Consider the following 22,837-nt stretch of genomic DNA (forward strand, 5'->3'; position numbering starts at 1 on the left):
AACTTGCATAAGCAACGTGGGTTTGAAACATCTTGAAAACCGCACAGCCGAACAGAAGGGATACCAATGACACTGTTTACATCTTTAAACACTCTCTTCCCCTTTATGTCAGCAGGGTGGGATGGTTCAGCATTTATTTGCACTGAAAACGCAGCCAACGCACACATTCTTAATGACAGAAGATGGATGGCAGGAAGTTAATGTTCCAGTTTTCAGACTGCTGGCTTATTTTATACATTGGCTATTCATTCAAAGCAGCCTTTCAGCTCTGATGTTGAAAGAATGGAGATGGAGAGAGCAGGAACACATTGGAGCTGCTTTTAATGACTTCTCAAAAGGGATTGTCCTCCATGGTAACTCTCTGAGGACAATTAACGCTATGCAAATCACTGTTCAAACATACTATATAACTGATGAATGAGAAAAGTAGAAATAATACTGAGAGAAAATAACTAGTTATGACACATCCTCATAGTGATTTCACTGGTTACACGTCTGTACAGCTTCTGAAACAACTGGCAATATATTTTGTGGATACAAGAGTGTGTCTTGAGAATATTGAATAAGAAATGTTGTGATAAGCTGTTCATTTTATGCACTGATTGACAAATAATATGAAAAAAATTGAATCACCACTGATCATTTGGTTTACAACTCTGACTCTTAGACCTGACACTTTTAGGACTCAAGTGAAACAATTGTGTTTTGGTAGTGTCTATGTCTATTAGGCATTGGGTAGAAGACATATTTTCTTTTTGGAAGGGGTTGGAGAGGTGCAGTGTTACCATGGCAACACAAGAGGGTCAGTCAGCAGCTTGTGCCAGTCTGAGAGGCAGACTGACTAAGAGGAAGACAGAGGGGAAGACAGCAGGGGAGAAAGGGACATGAGTGCGTTTCTGTGTGTGTTGCTGTGTGTTTCTCTGTGTGTTTGTGTGAGTGTGAGTCAGAAACTCACCATCTGCGGTCTCCATGACGCTGGTGTGGTGGTTGTTGCCCCGGGAAATGCCCCGCACCGAGGCCACCTGGGGCCGCTCTGCATGAAGCGAGGAGCGCTCCAACAGCCCCGTCACATCGGGGGGCGCTGAGTGGTTATCTGTGATGAGTGGGGCGTCGGGGGTTAAAAGGGCAAACTCCAGGCCTACTTAGGCTAGCTCTAATATATAGAAATCTGCTTTAGGAGCAAATAAACTGATCCAAAAACTTGGGGATTTGATAAGGAGGCTTAATGTCTTCTCAAAGTACGGTAGTCTTTACCTGCAGAAGACCTTTAACAAGAATTTCACTTATGCCATGCTAATGAAAAAATGGCTTCTAATCAGCAGATTAATTACCCTCAGTAAGGAATGTATCCATGGCAACAAGATGCCTGTTTAGTTTGATTAATAGGCTAAGGCTTCCATTTGTTGCCGTTAGTGGTAAATTATAAAAAGTTTGCCTCACAATGGTTTCCATTAATTACATAATTTACCTTGTAACTTATTTAAACCAAGTGAGTGACTCTTATAGAAATCACTTGAAAATTCTACATTGGCAAAAGAAAAGGGGGTTTATAAAGTAAACGTTTTCTGAAGGGCTATGGTAGCAGTGTTGTTGGACCCAGACAAAAAAAGAAAATGGTGATGTACGGGCTGAGGTTCCCTTTGAAGAATGTAATGCCTTTTATGTGTACTATATTGACTGTATATATTAGCACAACACAAATGAATGATTTCAAAGCGTGTGATGATGGCCTACTAGTCATTGTTTATAGCTGAAGTGAATGACAGACAGAGTTTGAGGGGTCAGGGGACAGGATAATAGAGGAGATTTATTTACAGCCACATTCAGCACCAGTCACTGCTTCTACTTTATGACAGCAACCTTGAGGGGGGGACAGGCTGGACAGAAATCAGACAGCTCCATCCTAATAGTATCGTCTGCCAGCACACACACATCAACACACACGAGCAAGACACCATTTCACTTTGCTGCTGTTTGAGAGACGTATGGAGATGAATCCGGTGAGTCTCATTAGTCAGATACTTGTATGGAAGTGGCTGTGTGTCCTTTCACATGACTGGATGACAGTGAGATGGCAGAGGGAGACGACTAATTAGAGAGATGTTAAATAAAACTCTGCCACATGTTTTCTTTGTCTTGCCTCAAGTGCTTTTATGCTTCTATATGGAGATAAGGCATTGGAAGTAGCAGATGTGTAAGACAGCGCTGTCTGCCTGCGATGGAGCTACAGTTATAGAAATAGCTGTCTGAGCAACACAATACAAGTTAAGATGTCACCTTTGACAAGACATCAATTCTGATTGGCTTGCTCAACTTATGCTTGTATCAGCAAAAAAGACAGACAATGGAAAAAGTGGAAAAAAAATCTGCTTGCTGACAGATTCATTCATTTATTTAGACAGAGGGATTCAAAACCATACGAGTAAGCAGGGGATTCTGCAGGCTTGCTGAAGGACTATATAGGACTTTTATTCTACCCTGAACAGGCAATTAAAACTGAATCAATACGTATCCTTCTACAATTAAAATTGAGAACGATATAAGAATAAAACAATATTTGAAAAAACCCTCAAATGTTGTTTTGTTGCTTGGCCTGAGACCACTTTTTATTCCATTTCTACAACACCTTCCGCTTACTACAACAACCTGGGATGAGGGCTTCGTCAATTAAAGGGGATAAGAACAAATAGATCGAGCAGCCATACGGTGATGTTGTGTGAGACTGTGTGTGTGTCACTGACCTAGCTGGGTGTGTGCCATGAGGTCGGCCAGTGCGGTAGCTGCGGCGTTGGCGTTGAGGGCTGCGTGGGCAGTGGTGTTGGTGGTGTTGACGGATCTCCCTCCCGGATGTGATGAGGTGGATGACGCGGAGGATGAGGTGGACGAACCCTGGATGACACGGTTAAACCAGTGCTCCACGGCTGGGTGGCCGTGGCCCTGGTAGGGCGTGGAGGTAGCCAGACGTCCCTGCCGGCGCAGCGAACCCTCGTCTTCTGACGCCGAGGAGGTGTCTGTGTTTGACAGGTACAGACAGGGCAGCGTCACAACAGTGGACAGAGATATGGAGCCGCAGGATTTAGATGATATGCTGATGATACATTATTCTACTTATACATACTGGAGAGAGTACATATAAGCTAGTAGGATGGCCAGATGTTTGAAATGGAAATGGACGTTGTAAAGCTCGGAGATGATATGTTGTTTAATGGGCCATGTCTTCACTGGTATTGTATGTATTGGATATTTCTTTGCCTCTAAAAGTAGCCTCAAAAACACGCAATGTATACAGTATGTGTATTATAAACAGGGCCGTCCCTGGCTAACATGAGGCCCCACGCAAAGTTATATGATGAGGCCCTCTGTTGCTAGTGGAGCCTCGCAGCGGCGAAACCGTGCCTCGCCACACTAATTGCGCCGCATAAGCGCATAGGTGCGCCGCATTTTCGGCCTGTAGGGAGGGACGGCCCTGATTATAAATGATAAATTGTGATAGCCTTCAAAAACAGACCAGAATGTTTTGCATTTCTAGACAGGAGAATGTCAATAACAAGAGGTGAGTTCGTGCACACTGACAGTAGGCTTACGTAACTTAATTATAGGTATTCGAGTAAGAAAGGCCTCTTTATAAGATACACATTCATATTAATTAGGAATGTTAAAAACAGCCCTCTAAAATATGGATGTTTAATACAAAACATTTGACTTGCATATTATCAAACAGGTACAGGTATTCCTGCTTGAAGGTGTTTTTGCAGACCAAACATCAACTGAAATAGCATGACCAACAAAATGATATTGTATTTTGCTAATGTACATGTTTAAGTTATTATGGCTTGCACTCAAACTCAGTCACTGATGATTTTACTGTCTGTCCCTTGAGGCAGCTGAGCAGTTGGTTTAGGCAAAGATAGCCTGAAACAGGAACGACTTCAAAGCAAGGTAAGGATCATTGAAAATGACCACAATCCACGTCATCTGCAAAGCTCCCAGAAATCTCGTATTTTCTACCGCGTTACTGAAGTTACACATGAGCAGTTTGAGATTACTATTCTTTGAACTGAGTTCAATGAAAGGGCTGAACAGGCTTAGACATCGACCATGTGATAAAATAAACATATGTTTTCACCAAGAAAGTTCTAATTTGACCCCATTACTCATCAGCCATGACCCATATAATGTATAAAACTCATTAATGTCCACATATTATACAAATCCTAGCACATGTGCATACACTTTACAGAACAACGCCTACAGTAACTAATGTGGAAAACATATCCCACAGTCCACAGGATGGGAAATAGATTTTCTGAAAAAGAGAGATCAAGCCTGTTTATGATCACGTCTCTTGATGTTCTCCAAACTAATGAGACTTTTTCATCTTGATCTGTCTTCTCATCACTCACAGTATGTGGAGGACAAGTAAATTCAATGAATGAGAAACTATTAGAGTATTTTTCAGGCTTACTCGTGCCCTTGCAGAGGCTTTCAGAGCAAGGCTGGAGCAGGTTTGATTATAACAAGCTGGAATGTAATGTATCTACGACCAGCGGACCCACGGGGGTTATCTCACATTTATGATTCTGTTTGTTATTCCTCTGCCTCTCTCCAATCAGTCTCAGAATCTCAGTAACCTTGACACAGTTACACAGAGGGAGAGGGAAAGAGAGGTTCAGAGAAGAAAAGCAAAGCAGAAATAGAGAGGTGGAAAGAATTGAAAGGAAACTGAAAAAGTGAAGAGGTATTGGTCACAGAAAACTACGACAAAAACAAGAATAGATAGTAAAGAGTGAGTCCGAGATAAGGTCGGGCATTGAAGGAGGATTAGGAGGTAAGGAAGAATATAAGAAAAAGAGAAAACCTAAGCAGAGATAGATTTCAATTACGCTTGCTCACTATTTTCTTTGGGCAATAAAGTCAGGTCCAATAAAGATATAATACTAAATCGAATGAAGCTTCAACCCAGCAGTCAAATTCTTGAGGTTGCTTTCCCTGACTCATCTATAAAACAATCAATCTAATCCTATTGGCTGAAGCAACTTCATAATGGTTGGTCCCAAAAGGTCACTATACCAACGCACAAATTACATCCTACACACTTTTGCCAGTCCAGGTTCAATCGATGCTTCATCTATGTAGTGTACATTGTAAATGTAAAAATCAAAGTGGAGCTACAGGAGAAGTCAGGAGATCACAGAAAGATGCATTTCCAATTAAAGATCGGCATGACTTGATGCCAATGTAACCATATCTATTGGTTGTTTCTTAAAGATTAAACAAAGACAGTAGACTTCATTATCCCCTGGAGACCATGAATGTCTATTTCAAATATCAGCGCAAATTCAAAAGTTGTTGTGATATTTTAATCCAAAATAAGGTAGTGGATTGGCCAACCCACTGACAAACCAACTTAGTATTCCTTAGAGAAAAAATGCTGCTGGCATTGCTAAAATACTGTTATACTAATTTCTAAGTAACGCAACCTTTCCAGTGTGCTAACCTGTTGCTGCCATTATCCATAAAACCCAGAAGAGCACCATATGTTTTTTTATGTAAGTAATGGTGGTCTGTTAGCCAAACCTATATACCTTCTCCTTTAGGTGACTCAGTGTGAGTGAAAACCCCCTCCTTCTCCTGTTTAAACCCCAATGTCTGAGCTCTTAATCTGTTTACTCGCTCCACCGCTGTGTCCCCTCTCTTTACCCAAGACATGAGGCTCGAAGGCCCCCCACCAATTAACTCTTATACACCAATGATAAAGCCACCGCAGAGAGACTGGCAAGTTTTCTGTCATCACATCTTGCACAGAGAGCTTACTGACTGATTGAAGATAAAATACTTTCTTTTCCAAAAAGAGAGAGGCCTTGAACATTGCAACAAGAAAAGCAAAGAACGCAGTCAAATGACCTTAAAATGAACTGACCCACAACACAAATTGCTATAAAAGCATTTGAGACAATGTTAAAAATCTGATTATGCATCCATTATGCAACTCATGTGGGAAGCTCTGCCTGGAAACACAGCAGTGAGAACTGAGCCCTTTATAGTCACAAAGAATAGACACATTCATCAAAATGCATATTTATTTCCAATGGCAATGCCTCGCGACATCATCTTCCACCACTGGGAACAACAGTGTCAGCAGTTTAGCCTTCAATGCTCAGGTCAGAACATGTAAACAACCCAGTGTGAGCATTAGCCTAGGCTGTGTGTGAACAGGAAACACCTTGCCTTTGGGGAACAACAGAGGGTTTACAGGAACCGAGGTCTCACCTGGCGGGGTGCATGCCTCAACAGAAGACTGAACTAACACAGATCGTCTCTTGGAGGGCATTGGCATCTTCCTCTCCTTGTACTTTGCCAAAGCTGCTTGGACGGCTTCTGTGTGCAAATCTAAAAGAACACATACATTCAGTTAAGCCACGGCATAAAAGAGGAGCGCCAGGCATTCAAAATGGTCTGTCAGAATGGAAACATGTTTACCGGATCTGAAGCGTTCATCCCGGGTGTTGGCCGCCCGGGACTTGTGGTGTTTGGAACCTGACAGAACAGCTTGGGAAGAGGCCTGGATCCTGTTGTCAATTTGCAGAGAAGGATCTACACCTGTGGAGGGAGAGGATAGTTTATTACAGGACAACATCTAAAGTTATACCTTCTTCTAATGCTGACCAGCTGAAAAACCACTATCATTAATTCAAGGTAGACACTCTGAATGTGCCTTGCACGTAGAGCACCATTCTGAGTATTGCTTGACTAGATCAAGTATCCACAAGCTTAATGGTAATCCCTTCTTGGGCTGCTTTCTTCAAATACAGTAGCTTGGAGTTGAGAAAGTCTTCACTTAAATTAATCCAGCCTCTCTAACAGCTTTCCAACTGCCTTAAAGCTGTCAAAGGAAAGCATAAGCAATTTACACATGCGTAACAGAAAGGAGGTGATTAAGCACCATGAATGTCAAACAGAAAACATCTTCTAACTAGAGCGTTCTAAAATTATCAAACCCTCAAAGATGCCAAACCGCTCTGCTCAGCGTGACACAGGCTGTGACTCATCTTCTGCTTACGCAACTCTCCTTTGAGTCTTATTAGGTAACTAGTGGTTAACATCAGAGGGGAAGCCGTCTGGAGGAAGGTCGTGCCAAGGGCTTTATTTGTAGTCTTCTTCTATTGGTTCACTTCTTCTTCTTCCTCTCACGTATTTGAAGAAGGAAGGAAGTATCCATATTTCGAATAAATCAAAGTATGACAGAACATGATGAATCTTATTTTACAGAACATCACAAGTTTGATCCAGATTAACTTTATACCCAATTAATTCAGCGACTATTAAACGTCACCTATTATGCAAAAAAGTTTTTCGTGTATTTTATACCTCTGTATTAAGAGACTCTGAAAGTTTCAGGAATAAAGACCCCCTTCCTTTTTGTCCTGATCCATTTATATAAAAAAGTAAAAGTAAGAGAATCAGCACTTTTGAAACAGGACTGAAACAGAGGGAATTATGGGATGCTACAACGACCTGTTTGGTGTTTGGAGCAAACACTTCAGAGACATGTTTTGTATATATCTGAGACCTATAATATATTGATGAAAAAGAGTATATCATAATAGGGGACCTTTAAGGTATGTTATGTTGTGCATAATAAAATGTCGACATGCACACCTACAGTAAATAGGGAATATGACCATTCTGACTAAAGAAATGCAGCTCCCACAAGGTGTTTGTATTTCCATATAGAGTAATGAAAGGCCTTTGCAGTTATTCTTGGCAGAGATGAGGGACAACTTTACACACAATGGAACAGGAAGCATTCAAAGGAACAGCATCTGTACTATAACTCTGCAATACATCCGACAGCTTTATATAGTATACTTTCCCGACAGTGGGACAATGAAGAGAATAAACTTTGAAAGGATGCTTCTGTAGTACTGTAGCTCGACAAACAATACCGACTACTGCCGGGGGATTGTGCAGTTTCATGTATTTTTTCTTTTACGTAAACACTGCATGTTTCATACTTGCAGATATATGTCAAAGCAGCAGAACATTATATAAAGAAATACATTACATTTGGTGTGAGTAGAGTACTAAAACCCCTGTGAAAGGGACAAGCACTAACCCAATACATCATAAACTCAAGTTCATGCTAAAGAGTTTTTTTTTTAATCCAGTTATTCCAATGAAACCCGCTAACTGGATTCTAAAATATGGACATTAACCACTGCAAATCTTCAGGCAAACACAGCAAACTGAGCACAACCAAGCCAGTGGTAACATTACTACAAATTGAAAAAATTATAAAAAGGTTGATTTATTGTTAAAAGACGTTCTAAATGTTATCCGACTGAAATGAATACAGACCTTGTTAAATTAACAGTAAGTTGATTATGTTCAAATGAAAACAATCGACATCCTTTGTGGAGGCTGGCTGGAGTTAAACTCAAGGGCCATTGGGGAATAACATAAATCTATATGTTTTGGGCAAAATGAACAGCTTTGAAGTTTCTGTGATATTGCAAATGCTGTTAATCAAATGGCAGAGTGGCTGCCTTTGCATGTATACCAATTGGAAAACAGCCTTTTGAGGACAGCGTCATCACACATTTAGCGTGTTGGATCCACACCGATCTGGCTGCCCGGTCACACACCCGGCCAGCCTGCCACCCATCAGCTCGCCCGGCTTTTCAGCGGCAGCTTAGAGGGGATCAGTGAGCTCCACACTGTCAGCAACTCTCAGACAGCGGCAGCACACACTGCAAAACATTTACACATGCATCAAGTAAACTATTCAATATCAAAAGTTTGAAATATGACACCAGCTTTATTAAAGCCTGGATGTCATTTGATGACACATAGTGCATGGTGTCACACACACACACACACACACACACACACACACACACACACACACACACACACACACACACACACACACACACACACACACACACACACACACACACACACACACACACACACACACACACACACACACACACACACACACACACACACACACACACACACACACACACACACACACACACACACACACACACACACACACACACACACACACACACACACACACACACACACACACACACACACACACACACACACACACACACACACACACACACTTCCCTAAGCATGGATGGATACATTCATATATGCTGGTCCCTGATATTGCTCTGACAACCCGGTCACACTCCAGCCTTTCAGAGGAAACAGGTCTATAAAAACAAGCCAAGACACCAGACCCGGTTGCTGGGAAGAACACTCGTTAGAGACATGCCGCTCTAAGCCAATCAGAGGCGTGCTCCGTCACAGCACATGTTGTTATTGGTCCAGAGCGAACCCTGATGAGTTTTTTGCACTCATCTGATGCCAACAATTACCGGTGTGACAGTGTGCCGTGCCTTACTTCCTAGATAGCAAATATGCCTGGCTAATGAGCTGTACACAGTTGTCAATTTACATCACAGACATAAATAAGTGATTGAAATTACACATGCTTCATATTAATGAATGGGTTGGTTTCAATGCCGACCTGGGACTAATCAAAGTCGTAAGATTTAACTTCGATGTCTTAAAAGCATCACTCAAGTCATGTCAACACACCTGTATTCTCACTGCGGAGGTGCAGAAATTCCTCCAAACAGCTACATTTTAATGCTTATAAACTTGCATTCATAGTACACAACTTTTCCTAAATGGTTGATTTTCCTGTATGTTTGACACCTAAAGCAATTCTGTACCTTCAAAGCTCACAGTGAAGCCTACACACTAAAATTATAGACAAAGAAAATTCATCAGCTCTCATAAATCTTCAACAATCTGGCTGTGCATCTATGCTTTATTGCACTTGGCACATGTAGTCCTGTGACAACAGTGAAATATAAGGCAGTAAATCAGCTTGTGGAATTTAGCATGGTACTCAGTCCATTGGTGTTCTATTTCAACCCTTTAGCTGGTAAACCCTAACTCACTGATTCACCATGCTGATGGATGTGTCATCAAGTCCCAAAACATGTATTCATCCTGCTGGAAGAATATCACTCCCTCCAAAAGCCCATCCATTTCTGCCCTATATCTATCAACTCTAGGTGTTAGCATCCAGCCAGAGTGGATCTTAAAATAAACAACAAAAAGGAAACACGTGAATCCACTTTAACAAGGGAGCAATAGAAAGAAAGAAAATGAAGTACATAGTTCCACAAAGTTTAATAACAGACCTGCTAACTCCAGTGGAAAGCCTCGAGCGAGCGACCCACAACAGACTGTGGTTTCCACTGAGGCCTGGTGTTCTGATAGCGGGCCAAACCAAAGACTGCCATGGACCAAAGGACAAAGAAGCATGAAGCTCACAGTGACTCTCCTCTGGGATTCACCGCAAACCACCTCGACCTTAAAGTTTGACCGAGGCACCTTGGACTGACTGCTTGACTTGGGATAAAAATACACTGAATTGACATATACATGTATCCCCCCTCAGACTCAAAAGCCATGGACAGATAATAAGTAGTGACATACATCTGGGAAACTTTACGCCTCCTGTTTGCCAAATGTAATACCTCTCTTCTCAAACACCCATAGCCTAACACAGGATGGCAGGCACAGATACACATGAGCTGACGATTAAATAAAGAAAATATTCCTTTAAATAATTAGAGCTAAGCTTTAGTGTTATGAAAGCAGCACACAAACACACTCAAAATGTAAATGAGACCAAACGTATCATTACAGCAGGGACGTAGAATATTTACAAATCCATTACAGTAGGTCTTCCTAGCTTCGGATGATTAGCATCTATTTTCATTTGGCCCCGACCTACACTATGATATATGCTTGCTGCGAGGCGATGGCATTGATAACAGACCCGAGGAATCAAGGACACAACAGCAGACACACCTTATCTAACCAGCTGAATAAAGTATAGATGTGTCAAAAGCCTTCACAGTATCCTTTCTCAAAACGTTATGGCCATGTAATGTTCCATCTGGTACCTCTCATACGAAAAATACTTTATTTTTTGTAAAGTTAAAAGAAAATGCAACTTCTGAATCATTCTTCTTTACTATTTTGGGATTGTATTTATTTTACTAAATTATGCTGTGAGTAAATGAAACTGCTGCTATATTTGTATACTTGTTCTCATCGTGTATGCTCTTGCAAGGACACTATGCTAACTGCTGTGCTAAAAGGCAGCCAGAGCCAAGACAAAAACCTGTTCCGGTCAGTAAATGTCCTGCAGGCCGGTGTCTTACCTTGTATCTGTGGGATGTACGGCGCAAGCAGCTTGCCTCTTTTCTTCTCATAGCCCTTCTGAGTGATGTCCCCTGTACAGACAGAGACAGAGAAATACAAAGGAACAGACAGACAGGGAGAGAAGAGGAGGGGAAGAGAGATGAGTCATTAGCTCAGCCATGCCCTGGTGGTGTGTATGTGTGTGTGTGCACAAGTGCCAGGCTGGTTGCACTGGCACCACGGGGCACCAGAGAAGGGCTGTGGTAGCAGATGACCAGCCCTCACCCACTGGAAACTATCTTTCTCTCAAACTCAGGAAGTGACATTGCGATTGTTAGATTAGTTAGTGTTCAAATTTCCCCTTTAAATACTTGTATGATAACATCGACAAGGCAAGAGGCATTTAAAATATCATTTGTCTGGTGCGCCTGGAACATTTTCCCTCGCAGTGTTTTTACCAGAAGTAAAAAGGCTTCTGCTGATGTCAGCATGAACTGAATCGCACTCAGTTGTCTCCCCACACATAATTAAAAGGCAGTCTGTTAAATAAGAGCTAGCTGCATGTTATTTTAATAGGCCTATTGGAAAGGAACTTCAATGTACAAGCTTCTCCCAGCCTGGAATCTAACTAGAGTAAATGAAGTAAGGGAGAAATGAGGGCACATAGAGACAGAGAGATATGGTGAAGGTATTAAGTTAAATAAAGCTCTGCAGATTGCAGCAAAAGGTTATATACTGTAGCTTAAAGTGCTAATTGTCTATAGGCTTGGCACGGTGTGGTGTAGAGCTAGCAAGGAGCTATTACTTAATGTGGGTTGTTAGGATTGTGATGAAAGATTGACCATGGTTATCCTAAAGTAACAAAGAGATGGACAGGAAGAAACAGACACAAATCCAAACCCGAGCACTGCTTTAGTGCTTGTATTGTTGCTAATTTAAAATGATAAAATGTTATATCCTTACCCTAAGAAATGTAGACAAAAAAGAAACATAAATCTCAATTACTCAACCTTTAAAATTATCCCAATTATCACATATTATACAGATAAACCTGACTGACGATCAGTCCGTATGGACAGATGATGGCGATATCCTTACCAACTCCACAGATTATGCAATTACTTTTGTTGCTTTTATTCAACAACACAAATATGTTTTAAAAAATGTGTAACATCTGAACTCATCACCACTAAATGACAGTGTCAACAAACTGTCAAAATGTGTTGAAACAAATCCACGGGCCGCACGGATCCTGTTAAAGAGACAGAAAAGATGGTCACTGACTGAGTGTTTTGGCTGATCTGGGGATGTGAGATGTCACTGTGTTTGTGCACATCAGACAAAGCCAAGCTGAGGCTTATGGGATGGAGGCTCACTCTTTGGCAGACAAAAGACATATTGATTCACTCAGAGAGGGCTGACTGACAGCACCTCTAACACACAACTATGAGAATGTACATAAACTATGCTCTCATATGTGACCTTTCTCAAACAAGCTCCAACACCCCTAAAGATGGATGGAGAAAAAAGGAAGGGTCTTGAGGAAAATATGCCAGTCAAACCGAGGAGCTTGAAGGAGTGTCAAAGCCAAACAGCCACTTGACTTGACATGTGCTTTGTTTTGGCAGGAAGCCAGAAATGCTCAGAAAAGTCAACTCAAGATCTCACTGGTCAGATTTTCGACAGGATGTTAACACTGGACGCCAATGAATAGGGATCAGTTTGTGCTTTATATTAATCTCTATAGGCTCTCAGTGGGGGTCATAAGAGTGGAGGTTAAGTGATAGGTTCAATAGAGCTATGTGGATAGGGTTAGGGTTAGGGTTACACATTGATTTAAACCCTCACCCATTTACTTTACTTGCCCTTTATTGACATATTTAACCTATATTAATTCATAAAATGTACTTTTTTACAAGTCCCCTTTCATACACCAAATGCTATTGTCCTAGATCTTTCATTGAGTTATCTCCCTCAATTAATAATTGTTACCAACATTTCTCAGACTAAATATTCTTCAGTTATCTTTGATCTCTCTTGAACACAACAGTGTGTTAGTGTGAGGGCAGGTTGTGTTGGCGCTGGCCGCTGGTCCTGAGTCACCAGGAACAGCTGAATGCCTGCACTGTTAAATGTCCAGTAGAGATGGAGGCTAGCAACAATACAGTGCTGTCCACAGGCCGCGCTGACCCGACACTGACTCTTTCTGGTGATAAGTGTCTCGGCCTGTATGTGTGTACATCAGTATGTCTGCGTGCATGCCATCATGTCTGTGTGTGCGCACCACAGCAGCCAACCAGCATGACAACCACACAATAGAGGGCTATTCTCCGCGGCGGCACCAAATTCTGGTCAGCGGTCTCTGTGGCCGAGCGGCCCCTTTGCACACACTGATCCATCAAGTTATGTCTTGGTGAAGCTAATCTTTTCATCTGGGAACAAACAGCTTCGTCATTAAATATGGAGGAATGGACTCAAGCATTCAACAGTAAACAATGACCCTCGTTATAAAAAACTAAAAGTCTGAGGCGCCGTAGCATCGGGATATTTACTGTGCGGGTGCATAGGATTGAGTGTGTTTAACAATATGCCTGCACGTATATTTGTGTGTGTTTTTACGTATTCACAGAAAGATGCTCCATTCCCCTTCTCCGATTGAGCTACCACGAGATAGAAATGGGAGGATCCGCCTGGGGAATAACAGAGGGGGGGGGGGGGGGGGGGGGGAGGCAGTGGGACGCAGAGAAGAGAGTGATGGAGCAACGGATGGAGGGAAGCTTAGCGTGACGTCAAATTGCACAATCGCAAACTGTAGCTTACAGAATATTTACAGCTGAGTGGGAAACACTTCATTCGACCCCCTCCACCCTCCTGCGCTGACTAAAGGCTTTACCATGTAATTGAGCTGTAAAGAAAAAAGGGAAAGGGTGACTCCAAGCAAGCACCTGGGGGGGAGAGGGCGGTGGGATCCAGTAAATAAAACGAGATGGAATGTGTCAAAAGAGGGAGATGAACCAAAGCACACGAGGGAGGGGGGAGGAGGATTTTCTCATGTCATGATCGTGAGAGAATATCTCAAGGGGCAGAACTAAAAGACTGTTTTTCTTTTCCACCTACATCCAAACCCACCTCCTTTGTGGCTTTTATCCCTCCACTCTAACCTCTTTACCTTCCTCTCACCCTGGAGGGCTCACTCTCCACGCATACTAAGCATTCTACTCATCTTTTGACCCCTTTGTTGAAATACCTGCAGCAGTTCTTGCAGAGGAAAACGAAAAGCCATGAGTCTAATGTACACATTTCGTTCCATCCATTCTAAGTGGCAAGAGATTGTTTTCGAGAGACTATCTTTTTCTAAAACGTCATCGTGTTACCAACATACCTCTCACCCTGCACGCAATCCAATTTGGAAAAAGAGACGGTCAATCTTGTGACAGTCAGAACAGTGACAGCACGAGCGCCCGCTGCCCTCTGCTGTGTCATATTGACTATAATTGACTGATGGCTATTGAGTGGAGCTGAGGCCCATTAGAGAATTACCTTGCATGTGCCTGGACGAAGCTCTTACAGTATACGTACTGAAACACAGCACATTCCTCTCAAACACATCAGGGATAGATAATGGAGCGCTGAATGAAGAGGGTGAGATTGGCTTTACTTAAGACTCACCTTAATGAGGCTGCTGAAAAACGAACTTGTAGCAGGAAAAGATTTAGACATCTCTCCTTCTAGATGCAGGAAGTCAGACATGTACTGTACTGTGTATGTCAACTATTGCTCTTAACTTTCTCCTTAAGTGTGTCAGTGTGTGTGTGTTTGCGGACCCTCCCACATAAAGCAGCACTAAATCGTGATGACACTCTAACTTCTTCTAAAGGATCATACCTATAAACAGTACTGCTTCAAATTCTTATACTAAGATAGGTCTCACAAATGTAATTGCAACATGAACAAGGTTGTCGTTATATTTACTTATATATATCATATCATTATAAAACATTTGGTTTTCATTATTGTTCAGTCTTTCCAAAAGAACATCAGACAATAGTACAAAATGCCAGTCCTTGATAATCTCCTAGCCCAAAATTAAAACAATTTGAAGAAAGGGACAACAATACATTATTGTTCTCAAAAATGACTTAAAGAGCGAATGAATCGATAAAGTAGTTGCTGGTTGATTTTTTGATTATTGTTCTGGCTCTAAATGGAATGATGTCAGGTTCAATTTTTAAAAAATGATCACAGAATCTGAGACGAGAAATCCCTTTCTGAATGTAAATATAATATATATATAATCATATTGAGAAATGCTGTGCTGCTCAGTGCTCACACAATGCAACACTAATTTGAACTGCTATTCAATAGTCCAAAATGTGTCTTTATCTTTGAATAAATAACATCCAGCCTTTGCCTTCCGCTCTTCCTAAGTGACAGCCAGCCAGAGAGGACCCCCCCCCCCCCCCCCAACACTTAATGTCAGCTCCTGTGCCAAGCTGACCCTCAAAGTGCCAACACTACTGCCAAACCAGCAACCACGCCGTCTGCCCTTCAGCCACAAACCACGGCTAAATATTTTGACAGGGAAGCATTTGCTCTCCAGTCGTGTGTGCTGCTTGCCTGCAACAAAAGCAGATGTAGCCATCTGTCATTTAGCATTAGCTCTCTGGCATACAAAGCCCAGCGTTACCCTAGACAGCCGCTAAAATCTCATCTTTTTTCCACTGCATATTTGCAGAGAACAGTTTGTATGAGGATCAGAGAGGAACTATTTCAGGTGTGCATTTACATACTTGACCATAACTTCTCTGACTTTCCCTGCCAATAGGAAATGGGCAAATAGTGGTGTTACTAGTTTCTTTGCTGTTACTGTGTGACCAGTTATGCTGGTAAAAAAAAAGAGTATGAATGAGATAGATAAGATAAGATAGATGGAGAAAGAACAGATCCCCACTACGGATATAACCACATGTCTGGCTTTTTTTGTCTGTCTATAAGACAAAAGCCAAGCAGCGGGAAAAAAGTAAAAGTACAGTACAAGACCTCATAAGACCCCTATTAAATAGTTTCAAGACACACAGACAGGCAGTATAACTCACATACTGTAGAGATGCCAGGGGAGCAAGCAGGTCAGCAGTGACGAGTCTTCAGCAGAGAGAGAGATGCACAGACGGATTGAATGAGAAGAAGAAAAACAAGAAGAAGCCAGCAGCTTCAATACAGGCTGTTAGGTCAGCGGAGGCTAAAAGCTAACAGGTAAACTGTAAGAAGTCCTGCTGTCATAAGTCAGGCCCTTCAGCATCCTTTGTTTCCTCTCATAGTGAGAGCAGGAGAATGAACAAACCCCATCTCCCACATTCTCCTTCCCATCACTCCCCTCCCTCTCAAACCCGGCGCTCCCGACTCCCCCCTCAATCGACTGCCCCCGACACCCCCCCCCCGCCCTTCTCTCGCTCTCTGTCTTTCTCACTCTTTCCATCCGTCTCTCCTCCCAGCTAAGGTCTCCACACAAAGCCAAACTAGGCTGCTGGATTAGGGTGTCAAAGCAGACCCCTGCCCCCCCCCCACCACCATCCCACATACCAATCTCACACACACACACACACACACACACACACACACACACACACACACACACACACACACACACACACACACACACACACACACACACACACACACACACACACACACACACACACACACACACACACACACACACACACACACACACACACACACACACCACACACACACACACACACACACACACACACACACACACACACACACACACACACACACACACACACACACACACACACACACACACACACACACAAGATTATAGGCTTGGTTAGCCTGTTACAACACGTTTTATACAGGTCAAGTTGCAGCGCAAACGCTGTTACACTGTAAAGCAGAAGCTTTTCATTGATGCAGGCAACCACAGCATTACGTTTAATGCATACTACAACATGGCAAACACCACAACTGAAAAATAGAGAAGCAGACATAACTTCCAACATGTCCTGTAATATGTAATTCAAAACTGCATTGTGATGTTGTGCAAAAACCTGCCCTGTGTTTTAAACTGGTTGGAGATGAGAGTACTACAGAAGACCCAGCAGGCTTATCAGCCTGTGTCTGGGTGTTTGCATCTATTTCATTTTAGAAATTAGAGACCTATTTGCCCTTTGGCAGCTAATTTCAATGAATAGCTGCATATAATTAGGTTTAATTATTGCCTGCTGGAATACACAGTAATGGACCTGCACAAAGACTCCACCTAACGCCCACACACAATGGATCATCTACTCTGTTTCTAAGGAGTGAGATGAACTACATGTCACCTTGGACTACTGGGTTAGTCATTTTCTGAATCTTGGCTTAAATCCACATGTGAAAATGTAAATGGCCTGAATAAACTCAATGGGGGGGAAAAAATGTGATGGATAACCCCTTCACAATGAAATGAAGTCCAATAATACGTCCACAATACGATGTTGAACATTTAGTTAAAGCTGAAACAATTTGCCGGGTTTATTGAGCAGTTTAGAAAATGATAATCGTTTAATCATTTGGTCTATAAAATGTAATATAAGAGTAAAAAATGTTCATCCCAAGTCTTATTTGTCAATCCCAAATCAAGAGATATTCAGTCTATTAGGATATAACAAATCAGAAAACAGAATTTTTGTAATATTGTATATATATATATATATATATATATGTTAGTGATCATTATTATTGAATAATTATAATGGGCATTTTTCTCTATTTTCTTTTATAGACAAAACTATTAAATCCGGAACATTTTCAGCAGATTACGCAATAATGACATTAATTGTTGCATTGCTATAGATTATATTTTATTGAACTTTTTTAAATGTTTACTCATTGGGTTACTAAAGTACCGTGGCATATACACTTAATGTTGCCCTATATTAGAGGCTGTAGTTTGGTCTTGCACTGGTACGTGCTGTATATTGAAGTTTTCAAGAATGTTCTCCAATTTCTGTAAATGAACGAAACAATCTATTACGATTTCATCTGATACGTTTCTCACAGAGTAGTCCTGGACCATTTCCAGTCACACTGACTGTAGCTCCCAGCTGAGCACAGCAATACACTAACTTCACAGAAAGCCACGAGATGTCATGCAACCTCAAGGCTAAGACAAATATGTGACTAGAGATGTATTCTTTTGTACAGCTCCAGTCATTCTGACACATCTACTGGAAGGTTAAAGACAGTCAGGGCGAGAGGAAAAAGGGTAAGTGTTGCAGAAAAGAGGGCTTGATTGAGATGACAAGGAGCTTGACACTGAGAGCCAGCTGGAAAAATGAAACGGGGGGGCCGACTGGAAGGGGCATTAGGAGAAATTAGACAGAAGGGGGGACGAGGAAAGAAAGGAGAGGAGGAAAAGGACGATAAGGAAAAAAGGAGGATATGATTAAAAGGTAATGACTTCCTCTCCCCTTTCACTCTTCACACACACACACACACACACACACACACACACACACACACACACACACACACACACTCAGATATATCCAATCCTAAAGCACATGGGCGTCTTTCAGTCTCCATCCATTTATCAACTGCTCCAATCACACTGTCGTATCGCTTTTAATTAAGTACTGCCAACGACTTAGGAGACTGAATGAACCCCCCATTACCACTTTGCTAATACATCTCTCACTCACACACACACACACACACACACACACACACACACACACACACACACACACACACACACACACACACACACACACACACACACACACACACACACACACACACACACACACACACACACACACACACACACACACACACACACACACACACACACACACACACACACACACACACACACACACACACACACACACACACACACACACACACACACACACACACACACACACACACACACACACACACACCTATCCCCCAGGCTGTGTATGACTGGTGAGCAGGCAGACAGACAGCGTGAATAATAAGACGTAGGATGCAGCCCTGCCTCACTCGGGGGGCCCTACAGCTGTGCACTGATTCGGGGAGCAGACGAGAGGGGGCCGTAATTAACATTCACAAATATACACTGATGCTGTAGCACTCACTTGAAGAGAAAACACACACACACACACACAAATGTGCAATTTCACCGGCTCTCATAAAGGGACAGATGCAGAAGAATTCAAGAGTGAATACTAAAGCAGACCAAGGATCAGGATATTGCACACATGGACACACATTAACATACAAACCCCACGCATTGTAGTCATTGGTTGTGTCAAATGAGTATGGCATGCAATAATGGAAGAAAATGCTTCCTTCAGCCTCTCAAATATGGAGATTTCCTGCTTTTTTTGTGTTTGAAATTATATTTAAATGCATAAAGTTGTGCTGCCAAAGTTTCTTGGATGGACATGTGAGTGTGTGTGTGTGTGTGTGTGTGTGTGTGTAGTGTGTGTGTGTGTGTGTGTGTGTGTGTGTGTGTGTGTGTGTGTGTGTGTGTGTGTGTGTGTGTGTGTGTGAAAACTCATCTCTTTCGACTCCACTTCGAGCGATAGAACTATTAACAAAGCACTTATATACTAATAAAGGACTGGCTTATCTAAAGCCAGTTGAGTAGCACTTGAAATGTTTGGCTCTATGAAACCTGATGTACTTACATGATTCTGTTTTCTTCAAGTTTGTATTTTGTTGGTCGAACGCACTTATTGTACAGTAAGTCGCTTTGGATAAAAGCGTCAGCTAAATGCAATGTAATAATAATGTAATGTAATGTGTGTGTGTGTGTGTGTGAGAGAGAGAGAGAGAGAGAGAGAGAGAGAGAGAGAGAGAGAGAGAGAGAGAGAGAAGAGAGAGAGAGAGAGAGAGAGAGAGAGAGAGAGAGAGAGAGAGATTGAGACCTGACCGTAGTCCAAACTGAGCGATGTGCTGCTATTCTGGCTCGCAGCCAGAGTTTCATGATGTGTGAACATGCATCCACACAACATGGACGCCATGCAGTGTCAGGATCTGTCCTATCAAACATCATACACTGTTTCTACACATAAGGCTCAATGAAATCACCTTGGCCAATGATAAAGAACAAAGCAAGTGTACGAAACAATATGGCGGTTTTACCATTGACCTCATCAGATCTACAGCACCCTTTCAGCGAGTGCGATTCCTTTTTCACATTCATATTTGTTTCACTATTTAAACCAGCCTGAGAGAACTGCATTATATAAAACGTGGTATGTCAGAATGCCTCATTGTGTGAATCCTTTCATGTAGCCTCTGTGAGTGTCTCTGCAGAGAATATTTGTGATTGGTGGAGCAAGACCTCTGTGTGACAGGCGTGACCAGTGTGGGAGCCTCGCAGTAAAGACTCTGCCACGAAACACAGGAATCTGTTTACAGCCAACAAGCACAGCGCGCCTCCAGCTACTGTAATGGACCAACTAATGTATCCTACATGTTTAGTTTCTGAGTGCCAGCCTAACTGTACTCCCTGTTGGCTCATAAGCCCTGCTGCCGGCGACAACCTGAACATCTCTCTTGAGCTGTAGAAAAAACCATGTGTGCTGCTGTCATTTGGCCCTGACGGTGTAGTTACAGAGTAAGCAGAGCTGCAGTGATCAGCACAAAAAATAAGTATGGTGCTTGACTGGCTGCTAATGAACAGCTTATTCCAAGACAGGAGCTTCATTCAACTTGTCCTCATTCAAAAAACTGCTTCTCGTGTGCTTCTTCTCGCCTCACTGGGAAATGACATGAGGTAAAAGCCATGTTTTTCAATGTGAGCCGTTTCAAAAAGTAAGAGAAATCCAGTCAAACAAAGTCAAATTCAATTTCGCTAATGCCCTCCATTCAGGCAGTAAAGCTATACTCTCTAACTCAACAATCTAATTTGTCACACTTCAAAAAGGAGTCTGAAGCACAGAATGACCTAACCTGATCCAACCCTAACCCTTGTCCAGATGCTATTAAATGTGCTCAGCCAAACATGCTGCATGCAGTCCGACTGTTTTACATTCCTCAGGGGAGCTGTTAAATAACCCAGGCAGGAAACTCATGTTTTCACAGACTGATTAATTTAGCGATTAAAACTACACTTGTTTGCAAAATGTCTGTCGAGACGAATTAGTCCTTCATATAAAAACCATACGATCTATGTTTAACAAAATAACATAAGCCTGCTATAATGTGAATAACTAATGCTACCGAGTATGGGTTCCACCTACTTGGCGTCCAGCACTTCCAGTATCTTCCTCAGTGAAGAGGAACCCTGCGTCCCGGTGTTTGAGATACGAGTGGGATGGTGTCCCATACGAAGCTCCCAGCTCTGAGCACTTGTCTGTACGCTTTCACAGGATGTTGAGAGATTTATTATCGCCTTCTTTGCCTGGTCATTACCATATGAATGACCATGTTTTCACCGGCCTGACACAGGCTTAGCCATTAAGCTCCTTGCATAAACACACACACAAAAACACCTATGTGTGATAGCGGGGTGGGAGAGGAGAGAGTGTCTTTGCATGGACACACAGAACAGCGTCTACACATGGGCACCGTGGCAATTCAATTAAAGCGTGCCCCCATAGATACAGTGGGCGGTGTTGGAGATGCAGGCTATTGCCCCCAACTGTGTGTTTATGTATCCATAACTATATGTCAGCGGACAGGGCTAACTAACTCTGCTCCAAGTTGAACGAGCCATTCGGCAAAGTCTTTGTTCCTCGCCTGTGATTCATGACCGAGTTCTGGAGGAGAGCCCAGCGCCAGTGTGTGATTACATGAAAGCGTGTGTGTGTGTCTGTCTTCCCCCTTTTCAACATACCACATTAGGCACATTATTTCTTGTCAACGCTGCTAATGTGAAAATGTGTGCTTCCAAATATACACACAGCTCTTTAAATAAAGCTAAACATGGCTATCCAGGTGAGAGAGGATCAACAGAGAACAAGCAGGCGGACACACACTGTAGGACCAATGTGCTCAAACACATCTATGGCGCAAATGAACAATGCATGTTTGGGTGAGAATTATTCTCCTTATCGAATTATAACATTTAATTGAGATGTTTTTATAAACGTATTAGGCACATTGAGGGCCGTGAGTTGCTCCGTAAAAACCGAGAACTGTAAGAGCTATAAATATTGATGATTCAAAATCAAATGAGCTCCCTCATTATTTTCTTATTGCCCTTTAAAATGTTAGAGAATTGTGAATGACATCACAATTTCCCTGAGGTCTTCAAGTTGATGTTTTCAAATAGCTTGCGTTGTCTGACTTACACTTAAAACCTCCAATGTATTGAATTCACTCTGGCAAAAAACAGAAAGAAAAGTGAAATTTTAAAAGCTGGAATCGGAAACTGTTTGGCATTCTTGTTTTATAAAAAAAACACTTAAAGGATTAATCAACTCATCATTTGAGAACTATTGCAGTTCCAAGGTTTTTACTCAGTGATATGGATTACTGGATAACAGCAATTCCTCTCGACTGCATTTTTTATTCCAAACACAGACATTTCAGGCAGATCTCATGCAGCTCTGGACAGGATGACCACAAGCCTCACCTCCTA

The 22,837-nt window shown here is 42.2% G+C and overlaps 1 protein-coding gene across 7 annotated transcripts in view; it reads right to left on the minus strand.

The window, feature by feature from the left end:
• Positions 1 to 22,837, minus strand: part of dip2a (disco-interacting protein 2 homolog A) — an 82,869-nt gene that overhangs the window by 25,319 nt on the left and 34,713 nt on the right. For 5 of the 7 annotated variants that reach the window (XM_079663814.1, XM_079663817.1, XM_079663815.1 and 2 more), the window contains 5 exons: positions 11,268 to 11,339; positions 6,481 to 6,600; positions 6,271 to 6,390; positions 2,742 to 3,011; positions 956 to 1,093 (listed from right to left, as the gene is read on the minus strand). In XM_079663814.1, coding sequence (XP_079519940.1) covers positions 956 to 1,093; positions 2,742 to 3,011; positions 6,271 to 6,390; positions 6,481 to 6,600; positions 11,268 to 11,339 — 720 coding nt within the window. The remainder of the gene's footprint in view (positions 1 to 955; positions 1,094 to 2,741; positions 3,012 to 6,270; positions 6,391 to 6,480; positions 6,601 to 11,267; positions 11,340 to 22,837) is intronic. The other 2 variants (XM_079663819.1, XM_079663820.1) reach the window with 2 other exon arrangements.

Source organism: Notothenia rossii (assembly GCF_949606895.1).
Source record: "Notothenia rossii genome assembly, chromosome: 2".
Lineage (NCBI taxonomy): Eukaryota > Metazoa > Chordata > Actinopteri > Perciformes > Nototheniidae > Notothenia > Notothenia rossii.